This window comes from Suillus plorans (assembly GCF_016647745.1).
Source record: "Suillus plorans strain S12 chromosome Unknown HD556scaffold_32, whole genome shotgun sequence".
Lineage (NCBI taxonomy): Eukaryota > Fungi > Basidiomycota > Agaricomycetes > Boletales > Suillaceae > Suillus > Suillus plorans.
Genome location: NW_024537416.1, coordinates 240,404 through 250,929, shown reverse-complemented (window position 1 = coordinate 250,929; position 10,526 = coordinate 240,404). Strand labels below are relative to the sequence as shown.

General features: G+C 49.3%; 4 protein-coding genes across 4 annotated transcripts; 1 reads left to right on the top strand and 3 right to left on the bottom strand.

The window, feature by feature from the left end:
* Positions 1–316: 316 nt before the first annotated feature.
* Positions 317–3,114, bottom strand: HD556DRAFT_1536617 (uncharacterized protein; the record flags this gene model as incomplete). The annotated part of the gene is made up of 6 exons (XM_041309634.1): positions 2,745–3,114; positions 2,632–2,724; positions 1,555–2,597; positions 873–1,376; positions 490–494; positions 317–424 (listed from the first exon to the last, which is right to left on the bottom strand). Exons 1-6 carry the CDS (start codon positions 3,035–3,037, stop codon positions 317–319), a joined length of 2,046 nt encoding a protein of 681 aa, XP_041159623.1. The 5' UTR covers positions 3,038–3,114.
* A 435-nt stretch (positions 3,115–3,549) lies between these two features.
* Positions 3,550–7,094, top strand: HD556DRAFT_1375805 (uncharacterized protein). Its single transcript, XM_041303089.1, has 5 exons — positions 3,550–3,930; positions 4,069–4,119; positions 4,182–5,936; positions 6,170–6,296; positions 6,363–7,094. The coding sequence occupies exons 1-5, from the start codon at positions 3,721–3,723 to the stop codon at positions 6,839–6,841; spliced, it is 2,622 nt and encodes an 873-aa protein (XP_041159622.1). The 5' UTR covers positions 3,550–3,720; the 3' UTR covers positions 6,842–7,094.
* A 575-nt stretch (positions 7,095–7,669) lies between these two features.
* On the bottom strand, positions 7,670–9,086 carry HD556DRAFT_521422 (uncharacterized protein). Its single transcript, XM_041310854.1, has 5 exons — positions 8,668–9,086; positions 8,543–8,619; positions 8,059–8,487; positions 7,944–8,007; positions 7,670–7,887 (listed from the first exon to the last, which is right to left on the bottom strand). The coding sequence occupies exons 1-5, from the start codon at positions 8,884–8,886 to the stop codon at positions 7,828–7,830; spliced, it is 849 nt and encodes a 282-aa protein (XP_041159621.1). The 5' UTR covers positions 8,887–9,086; the 3' UTR covers positions 7,670–7,827.
* Positions 8,950–10,391, bottom strand: HD556DRAFT_521517 (uncharacterized protein). The gene is made up of 6 exons (XM_041310855.1): positions 10,091–10,391; positions 9,982–10,038; positions 9,842–9,928; positions 9,637–9,773; positions 9,383–9,584; positions 8,950–9,250 (listed from the first exon to the last, which is right to left on the bottom strand). Exons 1-5 carry the CDS (start codon positions 10,119–10,121, stop codon positions 9,384–9,386), a joined length of 513 nt encoding a protein of 170 aa, XP_041159620.1. The 5' UTR covers positions 10,122–10,391; the 3' UTR covers positions 8,950–9,250; position 9,383.
* Positions 10,392–10,526: the final 135 nt, after the last annotated feature.

Below are 10,526 nucleotides of genomic sequence, written 5' to 3'. Positions count from 1 at the left end.
AAATATCTTCTGATATGGTGTCTCAGATCGAGGCCCAGAGTAACACCAGCTCTACTCAGCAGTTGTGGATGTTCGAGAGAAATGATCTGATGAGTAGCTCCATATAGTACATTTTGTTACAGGTTGCGTAGGTTGAACGGCGTCCGCGAAATCAATCAATCCCTTCTTGTATAGTTCTTGCCAGTAGCCGGGAACGATGGCAGCGGAAAGTCATTATGTACTTTTTCCCCCATTTATTGCTTGCATTGTAGGCTAGCCTAATACCGACAGTACATATTATGCTATACGGCGTTATCATTATGGACTGGTCTAATGATCACCGTTCAATCTCATCAAGTGTCTTGTGGGTATGGTGAAGCCGCACTTTAATGACCTGTTTATGTCCGACCAGGCGAACAATCACTGATCGAACCACCTTACTTGTCTGCAACATGTCATCGAATCTGAAGTGTTTTTGTGATTCACGCTTGAGAATTCCATCTGACTCACGATGCCTGTATGAAAGGAAGGGATGACAGCGGGTGATAGCAAATACATACGATGGGTTTAATAGGATCGGATGAGAATCACGCGACCCATGAGCTGGTAGTGTTGACTCGTGGCAGGATCGATATTATGATGGTCACGGTATACTGGCATTTAGTTACATGCAGAGTTTATGATGAGGGTGCAAAGCAGGTATTGTACAAGCTATCCTAAGTCCGACGAAGTCCATGAGGTGAATGCACAGTGCAACAATAAAAATATGAGGAAAACAAACAGCATTTCGGCAGTGCCTTAGTGAAAGAGAACTTGCAAGGGTAAATGAGTCAATTTCAAAAACAAGAGTCACACCCTCTCACCTTAAGACCAATCTTCGTCCCTCCACGGACCAGTGATAAGCAACGGATCATCTGACACAATTTCATCATGCACGAGCTTCTTCTTCCCTCTCCTGCCTTTCAGCCTCTGCATCAAGCCAACAGAGCCGAGCTCTTCAGTGCCACACGAGCCCACGTCCTCGTGCACCCTAAAAATGTCCATGTCATCCCCCGATCTACTGTGGGCATCATGCAGTGTTAGCTGCATCAAGGACTGTTTCCTCATGGCTCCCTTCGCGTGTGGCCGTATCGCGAGTTTCGAGTTGGGGCCGACGACTGTACCGGAGCGCGTGCGGCCAGGCAGAGAACCAGCAGGCCCGGCGATAGTCGAAGCGAGGGAGGTCAGTGTGGAGCCACTAGAACAAGAGGAAGCGGTCTGTGTGAAGTCAGATGCGCGGATGGTACCGGCGCGGTTCCTCTTGTGCTTGACGGTGCTTGTTTTCTTGGAGCTGACGCTGGCGGGGGTCTCGAGGGAACGGGTACGCATCGGGAGCTGAGTACTATCATCGTGTCTATCTGCGAAAGAGTTCAGTATCAGGCAAATGCAAATATTAAAGGTCGGAGCCTAAGAGAAGGTCATCTGCGCAAGAGCAACGAAAGCAATTAAACACGAGATCCAAAAAAGATAAAGAGATTTATGGCAACCACATGATGGTCGGGAACGGAGGTGTAGCCACCGAGAGCGTGTACATACCACCCAAATCAAGTGATAGCATATCTTGGATCAGGTCTGCTTCGCTTGGCGCGCCTATGCCTAAAGTAGCCGCACCACGAGGAGGCAAATTAGCAGATACGTTTCTCGCGGAGGAACCTGGGCAGTCCAGAGCGGGCGAACTTGATCCATCGGGCGGGCTTGAGCCAGGAAGCGCTAGGATATTCTGACCTAGTGAGACCTTGTGCTGTGGGCCGAGATTAGCGTCCAAAGCCGGGGGAGAAGACGCCAGAGTAATCATGTATTCGCCCATTGAGATCTTCTGAGGAAGTATGTCAATAGACATAGACATAGGTGCACTGCCAGCACTATCGATGCGATCATCAAAGTCGATTGCATTGGAAATTTGGTGAGACCTAAGCGTGAACGAGCCAGAGGAAGAGATAATGCTATTGCCTGAGATGCGGATCTTGCGGTGCTTGGTATGATCTGCCATTTCAAAGTCTTCGTCGCGCGGAAGGCGCGGGGAAGGCGCAAGGAAGGCTAGATTTGAAGGAGATTTCGGCGCTTGGAGGCCTGTCCTGCTGCCAGAGCGGCTATGCGGCGGGGTGGAAAAGAACTGGGGACGATCAATAAGAAAGGGTGATGCAGACAAACTTTGAATCGGATTGGGCTGGGTAATCGAATTCCGATCTGGTTCACAGACACCTGCATGGATTGTAAGTGCTTTGGATGGAGAGATCCAATCCTGCTGTGCGATATGAGAAAGCATATACGAGGGATCTGGGCTCGAGGGACGACGTTGATGCTTCGAAGGCGAGTATCTGGCCAGCTCATTGAGAGATACCGTAGAGTTCTTGCGGGATAATCTGGTATAATTGAGGGATATCGTAGAGTCTTTACGGGAAAGCTTCCTGTCATTCAGGGATATGGTTGAGTCTTTGTGCGAGATTTTGCGGCGAGTATATGCACTATCATCTTTCTGAAAGGCACCAGAAAGCGTGCGAGACTTTAAATGCAGGGGGACGCGAGATGATCGCGCCTTCGCTTTGGTTGTGGAGCCAGTGTGAGGGGAGGAGGGACGACTGTGGAAAGGTGATGCAAGGGAAAGGGATGTACTATTCTCCTTCAATTTTCGCGAGCTCGTGCGCGAGAGAGTACTTTTGACATTCGGTACGGGGGAAAACTTTTCTGGTACCAGCGGACGCGTAACTGAAGATGAATGAACGTACTCCGCAGAAGGAAATGGTGTTTGGAACGCGTCGACATCAGCTTCTGCTCCTGGAGCATCTGACACGACAGTTTTCCTGGCACGTTTCACGATATGACCCTTTAGTCGCACTGTGTCGTCATCTTCGTTAGCGACACCCCGAGAGCGCTTGAGCATTCGCCTAGACATCTCTGAACGCGTAATATCGTCACGATCAGGAGGAAGGGCTTCAAGTGGAGAAGACAAGAGCTTCGCAGCAGCATTTGCACGTCCCCGCTTGTGTGCATAGGTTACCTTAACTGGCTGTCGAGTCATTGTATGTCAGTCTTTGACCCGTTGAGCATAACGCGACGTTGTGGAGCACGCTCGGTTATGTAACGAAGCTGTTGCCATACAAGACCAAATACAACGCGCCCCTGGGCCCTGGCACTTAATACTTAAAGAAGTACTTGCCTTGAAGCCAAGACTGAAAATCTGACTTAAGGTACATCGGAGCCCCTACAAGCCCGAGGACAACAAGGCGCTTATTTATTCACTGCAAGTGTTACATAATAATGATGCATCTCATATTACTTACAAATGACCGAATGCAAAGGCAATAATATCATGTAGTCACGTCGTGGGCAGAACTGTTTAAAAGGAGTTGCACCGGTAGAACCTGGCAGGATCTATGTTGAACGTTGAACCAACGCTGCTTGGGCCCGGTACCCACACAGAATGGTCCCATTCCTGAGTTCTGACCTAGTCAAACCGGATACTTCTTCACGTTAGAAGCGGATTACATAACGAAGCCTTTGCCATACACGAGCAAACTAGGCTTGGGTGGCTCCAAAAGCAAACCACAATCAACATACTTCACAATCACGAGTATTATAGGTTTGCCACGCCAGCCGTACGCTTTTCTGCCACAAAAATCTATGCTTTCCTTCTAGGCTCAATTTCATATTTTCAACAATAATCTTGCATTGGCATTGGCACTTGGCACTTTATAGTCTACAATGGTCGTTACTCGCAGAACTCCAGTGGTACCAGCACCTCCAGTTTCCCGCACACCATCTTCACAAGGTCAACCGCGCTCAGCTAGACCATCTGTAATACAGGACGCATCTGTGCTACCTCATGTGTCAAGCCCACTGGCATCCGGAGACGCGTACATCCCAGCTATTGTGACTGGAGCCTCTAATAACTTTAAAGAGCATAACGACAAGGTGAGTAGTCACGATGAGTTTCTAAACGGACCGATAGAAATGTATGCGGACCTTTCGCGTCGTTTGCTTGGGGTTGTGTTGCTTTCAGCTTGTCGTTTGCCCAGTCTATTGTAAGGGGCTGATCACGCGACTATACAGGATGAACACAAAAAATCAAAGAAGAAAGACAAGCTAAAGAAATCAGGCAAAGTGCGGTTCCTTTTCTTCTCGCTCTAATATATCTCAGCTCACCGACACCAACTCACCGACAGAAGAAGAAACGCAAATCCACTATCCAGTCCCTTTTCGACTTCCTCACCAAGCTCCTTGTGCTCGCCGTCATGGTCTACGTCTTCGCTGTCTGCCCTCGTGAAGCACATCTCCAATCCCCTGTTTGCCGCGGCCTATCTGAGTACAAACGTATCGTTCTCGACCCGTACGTCATCCCACCAATACAAGCGGCGCTTGCGCACCCCTCTATCGCGCCATATGCGGACCGCGTTACCGAGATTGCTGGTCCCATTATCTTTCGTACGCAAGCAGAGTGGACCAGACGTATTGTCCCGCAGTGGGAGAAGCGCGTTGTTCCAGTTTGGATTAATCGTGTGGTTCCCACCTTCACGACCTATGTTGTCCCGCAGTGGGAAACGCGCGTTGTTCCGCAATGGCAGAAACATGTTGTCCCTCAGTACGACAAGCACATCGCGCCGCGATTGAGCAAACTCGAACCTTACGTTGCGCGTACAGAGTCATATGTCGAGCAAGCGAAAACGACGTACACGACGCGTATAGCTCCGCACGTGCGTACTGCTGTTTACAACCTGCAGCGATGGCAGCACAAAGCACAACCTTACATCATCCTTGCCATCCACAAAACTCAGGATACTTATTATGCAACAAAGCCTCACGCGGTGCCTTTGGCAAAAAGAATCGGTGTAGAGTTGCAGCACGCAGTTTTGTTCCTAAGGGAACAGAGACGGATCTTTGTCGATCCCCACGTGGCCAAATTGTGGGAGAAAGTCAAGGAGTTGAGCCGCGGTTCGCCAGCAACTTCAGCGTCTACTTCTGCTTCATCCGACGCAACGGACTTCCCAAGCCCAGAACCTATTATTTCCGAGACATTGGAGCTGGAGTCAATTTACGCATCCATAAATCAACCTCCTGTGGAAACAGATCCAGCACGCGGCATAGCGACGGAGACATCTGTTGGAACGCTTTTAAACGAGGATGCAACGACAGCTACAGAGACGGAGGTACCCGCTGCATTCGACACCGTGCCGATTTTGTACGTCACCTCACAACAGGCATACGCGTCCTCTTCTCACTCTCCCTCGAGATCTGTGCCAACACCAGTGCAAACCCCCCAGAGCGTGTCGTCTCACTTATCAGAGAGTGCACCAGTCACTTCATCGACCATATCTGATGTTGCCGATAGTTCTTTCACTTCCACAATCTCCACAGGCCCTACCGCCTCCAGCTCAATTCCTACACATATCAGTGACAACGATGAGATCGACATCAACGCATTCTATGCCGAACTTGGGCTCGATGAACCCTTAGCCACATCCCAATCTCACGAGCAAGTGCCCCTCAATCCCCCAGAATCGGAGGAAGAGCGCGCTGAAAGGTTGCGCCTTAAAGCTGAGGAGACTGCCCGTAAACGTGCTGATATCGAGGCCCGTCACTCTAAATGGGAAACCGAACTTCGGTCTCAAATGCAGACTGGTTTGTCTACGCTCAAGGGCAGGCTAGGGGCAATCAGGAGCGCTGCTGCTGGCGAGCTTGCAGAGGCGCCTGATATTCGAGATGCCATCGAGAACCTTGTAGCTGATGCGGAGAAGTATATTAAAGGCGCCGAGATCTATCTCAGGAATCTAAGGGCAGAGAGCCGGAAGAACGACGAGAAGACGCCGCTCTGGGAAAGAGTAGTTGAGAAGGTTAGCGTGAAGTTTTCAGAGCGTCTTGGGGTTGTGGAGGCCGTGGTCAACACGTGGTACAGTGCTATCCTCGATCAGGAGCTGCGCGAGGTTAGTTATCTCCTTTTCCCTGTTGTCTTTTGTGTTTTTCCGCCGGTCTGTGACTGTCAGTCATTTCCGTTGGTTTCGGACCACTGCCTTTCTAATTTGTTTTTTGCGCCCGTCATTCCGCATCCTGTCCCCCGCCCATTTTATGGTTTCCCACGACTGAGCCTTTTGTGCTCTTTTGATTTACGTTTTGCCTAAAAAATTCGGTCACTGATTATGGTTTATTTGTTGCACAGGTTTACGCTGTGACCGCCGAAGTTCGCGAAGTCGCCGAAAAAGCCCAAGTCGACTTAGGGCTCGATTATGCTTGGCTCGACGAAGTGACGTATTCAGACTGGCAGCGGTATCATTCCCTGATTGACGGTGAGTCCCCCTATCCATTGCTCCTGTCACATAGCCTGTTAAACTAATCCCTCTTTATTGCCACAGTCAGCGAAAAATTCACTGAAGAAGCAAACTCAATACAAAACGGTACACATGAGAATCTGATCATGGATAACCCGATCATTCCTATCTTTGAGGACCTTGAATCGGAGGTCCAGGATGTCGTGATTGGATTTGAAACACGCCTGCGGCGGATAAAACGCGACGGCGAGCGTGCATTCAATAACGTCCAAAAGGATGAGGAGAAAACAGCTACTGATCCGGAGCGTGATGTTGGGCCGGAGGTCTCGATTCTTCCAATAACGGAGGAAGGTACGGGTGAGCGCACTTATGTCCCCCCTGTTACTATTGGACGAAGCAAGGAAGAGGTACTAGAGGCACTTGGGAAGGTTGAGCCTCTAGAGGAAAGTGCAGGGGACAATGCTCGCGAACACACTGACGCAGGAGAAATTGTGTCGAGTCTGGTTCGCGAGGCGGAGGTAGAGCATTCGGAGAGCACTGCTAATCCTCACACAGAGCTATGAAATTCGTCATGTTTGGATTATTTATGACATCTATGTTTACGGCCTTGCATTCCTCCGTATTTCTTCTTTACTCATGGCATAGCTTTGAATCACCATCATCGCATGTGGTGTACTGCCGGTCAATCGCCGTGTTGTCACGGTTCACGGCTGTTCAATTAACGTTCACTGGCACCAATTACGCCGCTTTGCTTCAAATAATAATTGACGCTCGGAATTTCTTTGATGCCCAGGCCTTGGGAGCCACGGTACATAGACCCTATGAGTCAACTGTAAATAGCTAATGGCCGCTCAAGCGGTCAGGGATCGTTCCTCGTCTGCGTGGCTACTGCATGTCCTCCCACGTGTGCATATTTCTTGACAACTAGTTGTTCAGGAGGTTCAGGGAGGTTCTGAGGGTAATTGGTAGTGCCACGTCAGGTCAGTGGCCCTGTTTACCTCTTGAACCCGTAGTATCTCGAACTTCGAGTAGATATCACACGTAAGGTGACACAACGGGCACACTAACCCTGCCGCTATTAGTGCGAGTGGCCGCACCCAGACTTCGGAGTGAACTGAACTTTGCAACACCAAGTAACACCCACGCTCAGTGACGACGGGTTCATTTTTCGGAATAACGTGATGACTGATAGTGTACACATGCCGCGAAGGATGACTTTCGTTACATCGTTCATGATAGTGACAGCTGAATATTATTAATTATACGACCCCATCTACTCAAAATGCTTCCGGAAATGTGTGGGCAATGCTGTGCGGATCTTAGTGATGCAGGGATCACGCGGATGAAATACACGAGCCCTACATTAACATAATGGCCGGAACCTGAGTGTCCTGGAAAAGTATGACATACCCCATTAATTTTGGACATGTGAACCTGAAGCAAGTCACGATTAACAAGTTCAGTCATGTTTGGTATGTATGAAATGAGATAAAGCAATGAGCAAAGCAAAACAAGGAATCCTGATTGGATGCCGCTATGTCGTACGGTGTTAATTCGCATCTTCGCCGTCAATTCTCCATCGCAGATTGGACTCATAGAACTTGATGAGCTTGGCAGATCGAGTAAGTAATATGTTGTCCAAGAAGCCAGGTTTTTACAGCACACCTTCTGAGGGAACTTTTGGGCACAAAGTCGGGAAACTTCCCGCATTCGAACATCGCTGTGCTTTCTGCAAATATGTTTAGCATTCAGGAATCTAAAACAGGAAATGTCAACGGACATTTTGAAGTACACATAGAGGTCACCCTCGTCTCCGCGTTCGATCGTGTCGATGGTCTCGACAAGGTTCTCCCAACTAGCAATAGTCATGTGCTTCTTCATGCTACCGAAAGTGACCACCTCTTCGTCTTCAGCCACCTGTTTCGTGACCTTCTTCGCAGAAGCCCCTTGGCTCTTACGTGGTTTCTTCTTTGCTCTAGCTTCGTCGTCGTCGTCGCTGGCTTCCTGCTCTTTCTCCGACCGCTCCTCCTGGTCTGCTTTCTTCGGCCTACTGCGTTTTTTTGCGGGGGGCGTGGGCTCTCGAGTCTCCTCTATAACGGTGGATTTACGGCTGGTTTTTGGTTTGCCAGCATCTATAGACTTGCGGGGACCACCCTTACTGGCTTTGCGCTTGTTTTCCCAATACTTAGTAATGAGGTCCTGCGCATTGCTAGAATAGAGTTCGAGTTTGTTTCAGTCAACTTATGCAAGGAGGAATCAAATACACTGCATCATCCTCGTGCACCCAGCTGTTATCCTCCGGGGAATAACCTTTCCATTTGACAAAATAGCCAAATTTACCCTATGGCGCGTTAACATTCCGCTTGTTTGAATACGACAATGAACGTACATCACCAAAATAACCTTTTTGAGATTCCATGACTTCCTCAATCTCATACTCCTCATCCTCCTCGTTGCCCTCTTCTGCAGGAGTGTCGTCATTCTCCGACGCGAGTTCAAGCTCTGAAGAGGATACGCGATTCTTCTTGGACGAGTACTCTATCCTCTTTTTCACGCGTGGCCTGCCCGCATCCGAGTCAGAATTGGTCGCATCTGTCACTCGAGGCATATCAGACTGCTTGTGAGGAGTGGTAATTGGAGCAAGTTCAATTCGAGGCTGAGTTCAATGTGCAACAAGAAACTTGGTGGCGCGGGCGTTATGTAATCGTTTGGAACAAAGGTAAACAAGCTTGTCGACGGGCACTCGGCAAATCCCGGCCGCCCTTGGGGATGTCTTGGTCTAACTGCAGTCACATTAGTGTATAATCTGGCAGTATTGTGTTACAGGGAAGTATAAGTAGCCCAGCCGCGCACGCGCACATTGAAACGTGCGCCGAGTGGCAACTTCACGTTCCACACTGCCCAACTGCGGTTCTCGGATCTCCCTGCATCACAATTATAACGATATGCAGGTATGACAATTTTGCCGGGACCTTTTATAAGCGCGCCGTCATGTTGCATCGGCGAACAGATGTAATTGCGGGAGAACAGGAATGATCAAGTTACAATAAACAAAGCTGAATACAGTCAGACATCGAGGACTCAAGGGAAAAATGAAGAATAACCTCAGTCTCTCTGTCTGCGTGACGGACTAGCACTCCGACCGCGCCCTTCCCGACCTCCTCTGCCTTTTTTCGGGCCCGATGGAGGGGGCCGAACGAACGCGTAGTCGCATTGGACCGCCTGTTCTAGTAGTGGCGTTCCCGACGCGCCATCAATAGCAGCCTGAGCCTCAGCCATGGTCTCATATTCCACGAGTGCATAGCCCTATAAATGAATGGTTGTTGATTCCCTCGTTCCCTAGATGCGATAAACGGACCTTGACATAACCCGTGCGCCGGTCCAAATTTAAATGGAGATTTTTTATCTCTCCGAACTCTGCAAACTTGTCCGTGACGTCTTCCTCCGTTGCCTCCTCGTGTACGTTGGTGACCAAGACGATCCAACCTTCAACGGCTGTGCAAAGAAAATGCAAAGTATGATTCATAAACCCGATGTGGTGGAATAAGCCAAAACATACTTACATCGCGCGGCTCTCGTGTCATCCTTGACATGAGAGGATTCAACCCTGTCGTAAGTTGGCTCAGTGGTGACTGTGCCATCATTTCCACCTGCCGCAGCTTTAGTTGCACATGGGTGAAACGCGAGTATGAAGAGTGATTACCTGCTGTGTTTTGGAATCCCCTGCCTCTCCGTCTCACAGCGCCGCCACCGTTAGCGACTTATCTCGAGTTAGAGCACAACCTTAAACCATAAAATCGTGAAACAAGTACCTTCATCGATATTCATTTCATCGTCGGACATGGTGGTTGTTGGATGCGGTTGGTGTGACGTGTGACCAATGTGACAAGGCAACCGATTGACTATTTGACATGGCGGATACAGATATTGTCCCTCAGGCTGTCGCTGCAGTATGTACTAGTGTCGTCAAGTGATTTCGACATAACTTTGCTGTCACCAGACGATGACATATCCAACCTCTGGATACAAGCACGCGTGTACTAGTACAAGCGGCCTGAGCGTTCAAGGTTCGGGCTATGGAACGTTGAGGTTAGAATCGGATTCTCACGTAAGTCAACAACGACCGAATCAATATACTGCTGTACGATGATTGGCAGTCTCCCACACAGACATATTGCAGGATACTATGCCCGAAGTGCTTCCGAGCATCGGAAGCCAAGTCCAATGGAAACTAATGCAGCGTCTTGC

Bases quoted from the DNA above. Each gene is read 5' to 3' on its own strand.
- HD556DRAFT_1375805 (XM_041303089.1), top strand. From the start codon at position 3,721: ATGGTCGTTACTCGCAGAACTCCAGTGGTACCAGCACCTCCAGTTTCC. The intron at 3,931-4,068 runs GTGAGTAGTCAC...GCGACTATACAG, and splicing joins TTAAAGAGCATAACGACAAG to GATGAACACAAAAAATCAAA. The intron at 5,937-6,169 runs GTTAGTTATCTC...TTTGTTGCACAG, and splicing joins TCGATCAGGAGCTGCGCGAG to GTTTACGCTGTGACCGCCGA.
- HD556DRAFT_521422 (XM_041310854.1), bottom strand. From the start codon at position 8,886: ATGCCTCGAGTGACAGATGCGACCAATTCTGACTCGGATGCGGGCAGG. The intron at 8,620-8,667 runs GTACGTTCATTG...AACGCGCCATAG, and splicing joins AAAAAGGTTATTTTGGTGAT to GGTAAATTTGGCTATTTTGT. The intron at 8,488-8,542 runs GTATTTGATTCC...ACTCTATTCTAG, and splicing joins GTGCACGAGGATGATGCAGT to CAATGCGCAGGACCTCATTA.
- HD556DRAFT_521517 (XM_041310855.1), bottom strand. From the start codon at position 10,121: ATGTCCGACGATGAAATGAATATCGATGAAG. The intron at 10,039-10,090 runs GTACTTGTTTCA...ACTCGAGATAAG, and splicing joins TGAAATGAATATCGATGAAG to TCGCTAACGGTGGCGGCGCT. The intron at 9,929-9,981 runs GTAATCACTCTT...AAGCTGCGGCAG, and splicing joins GGGATTCCAAAACACAGCAG to GTGGAAATGATGGCACAGTC.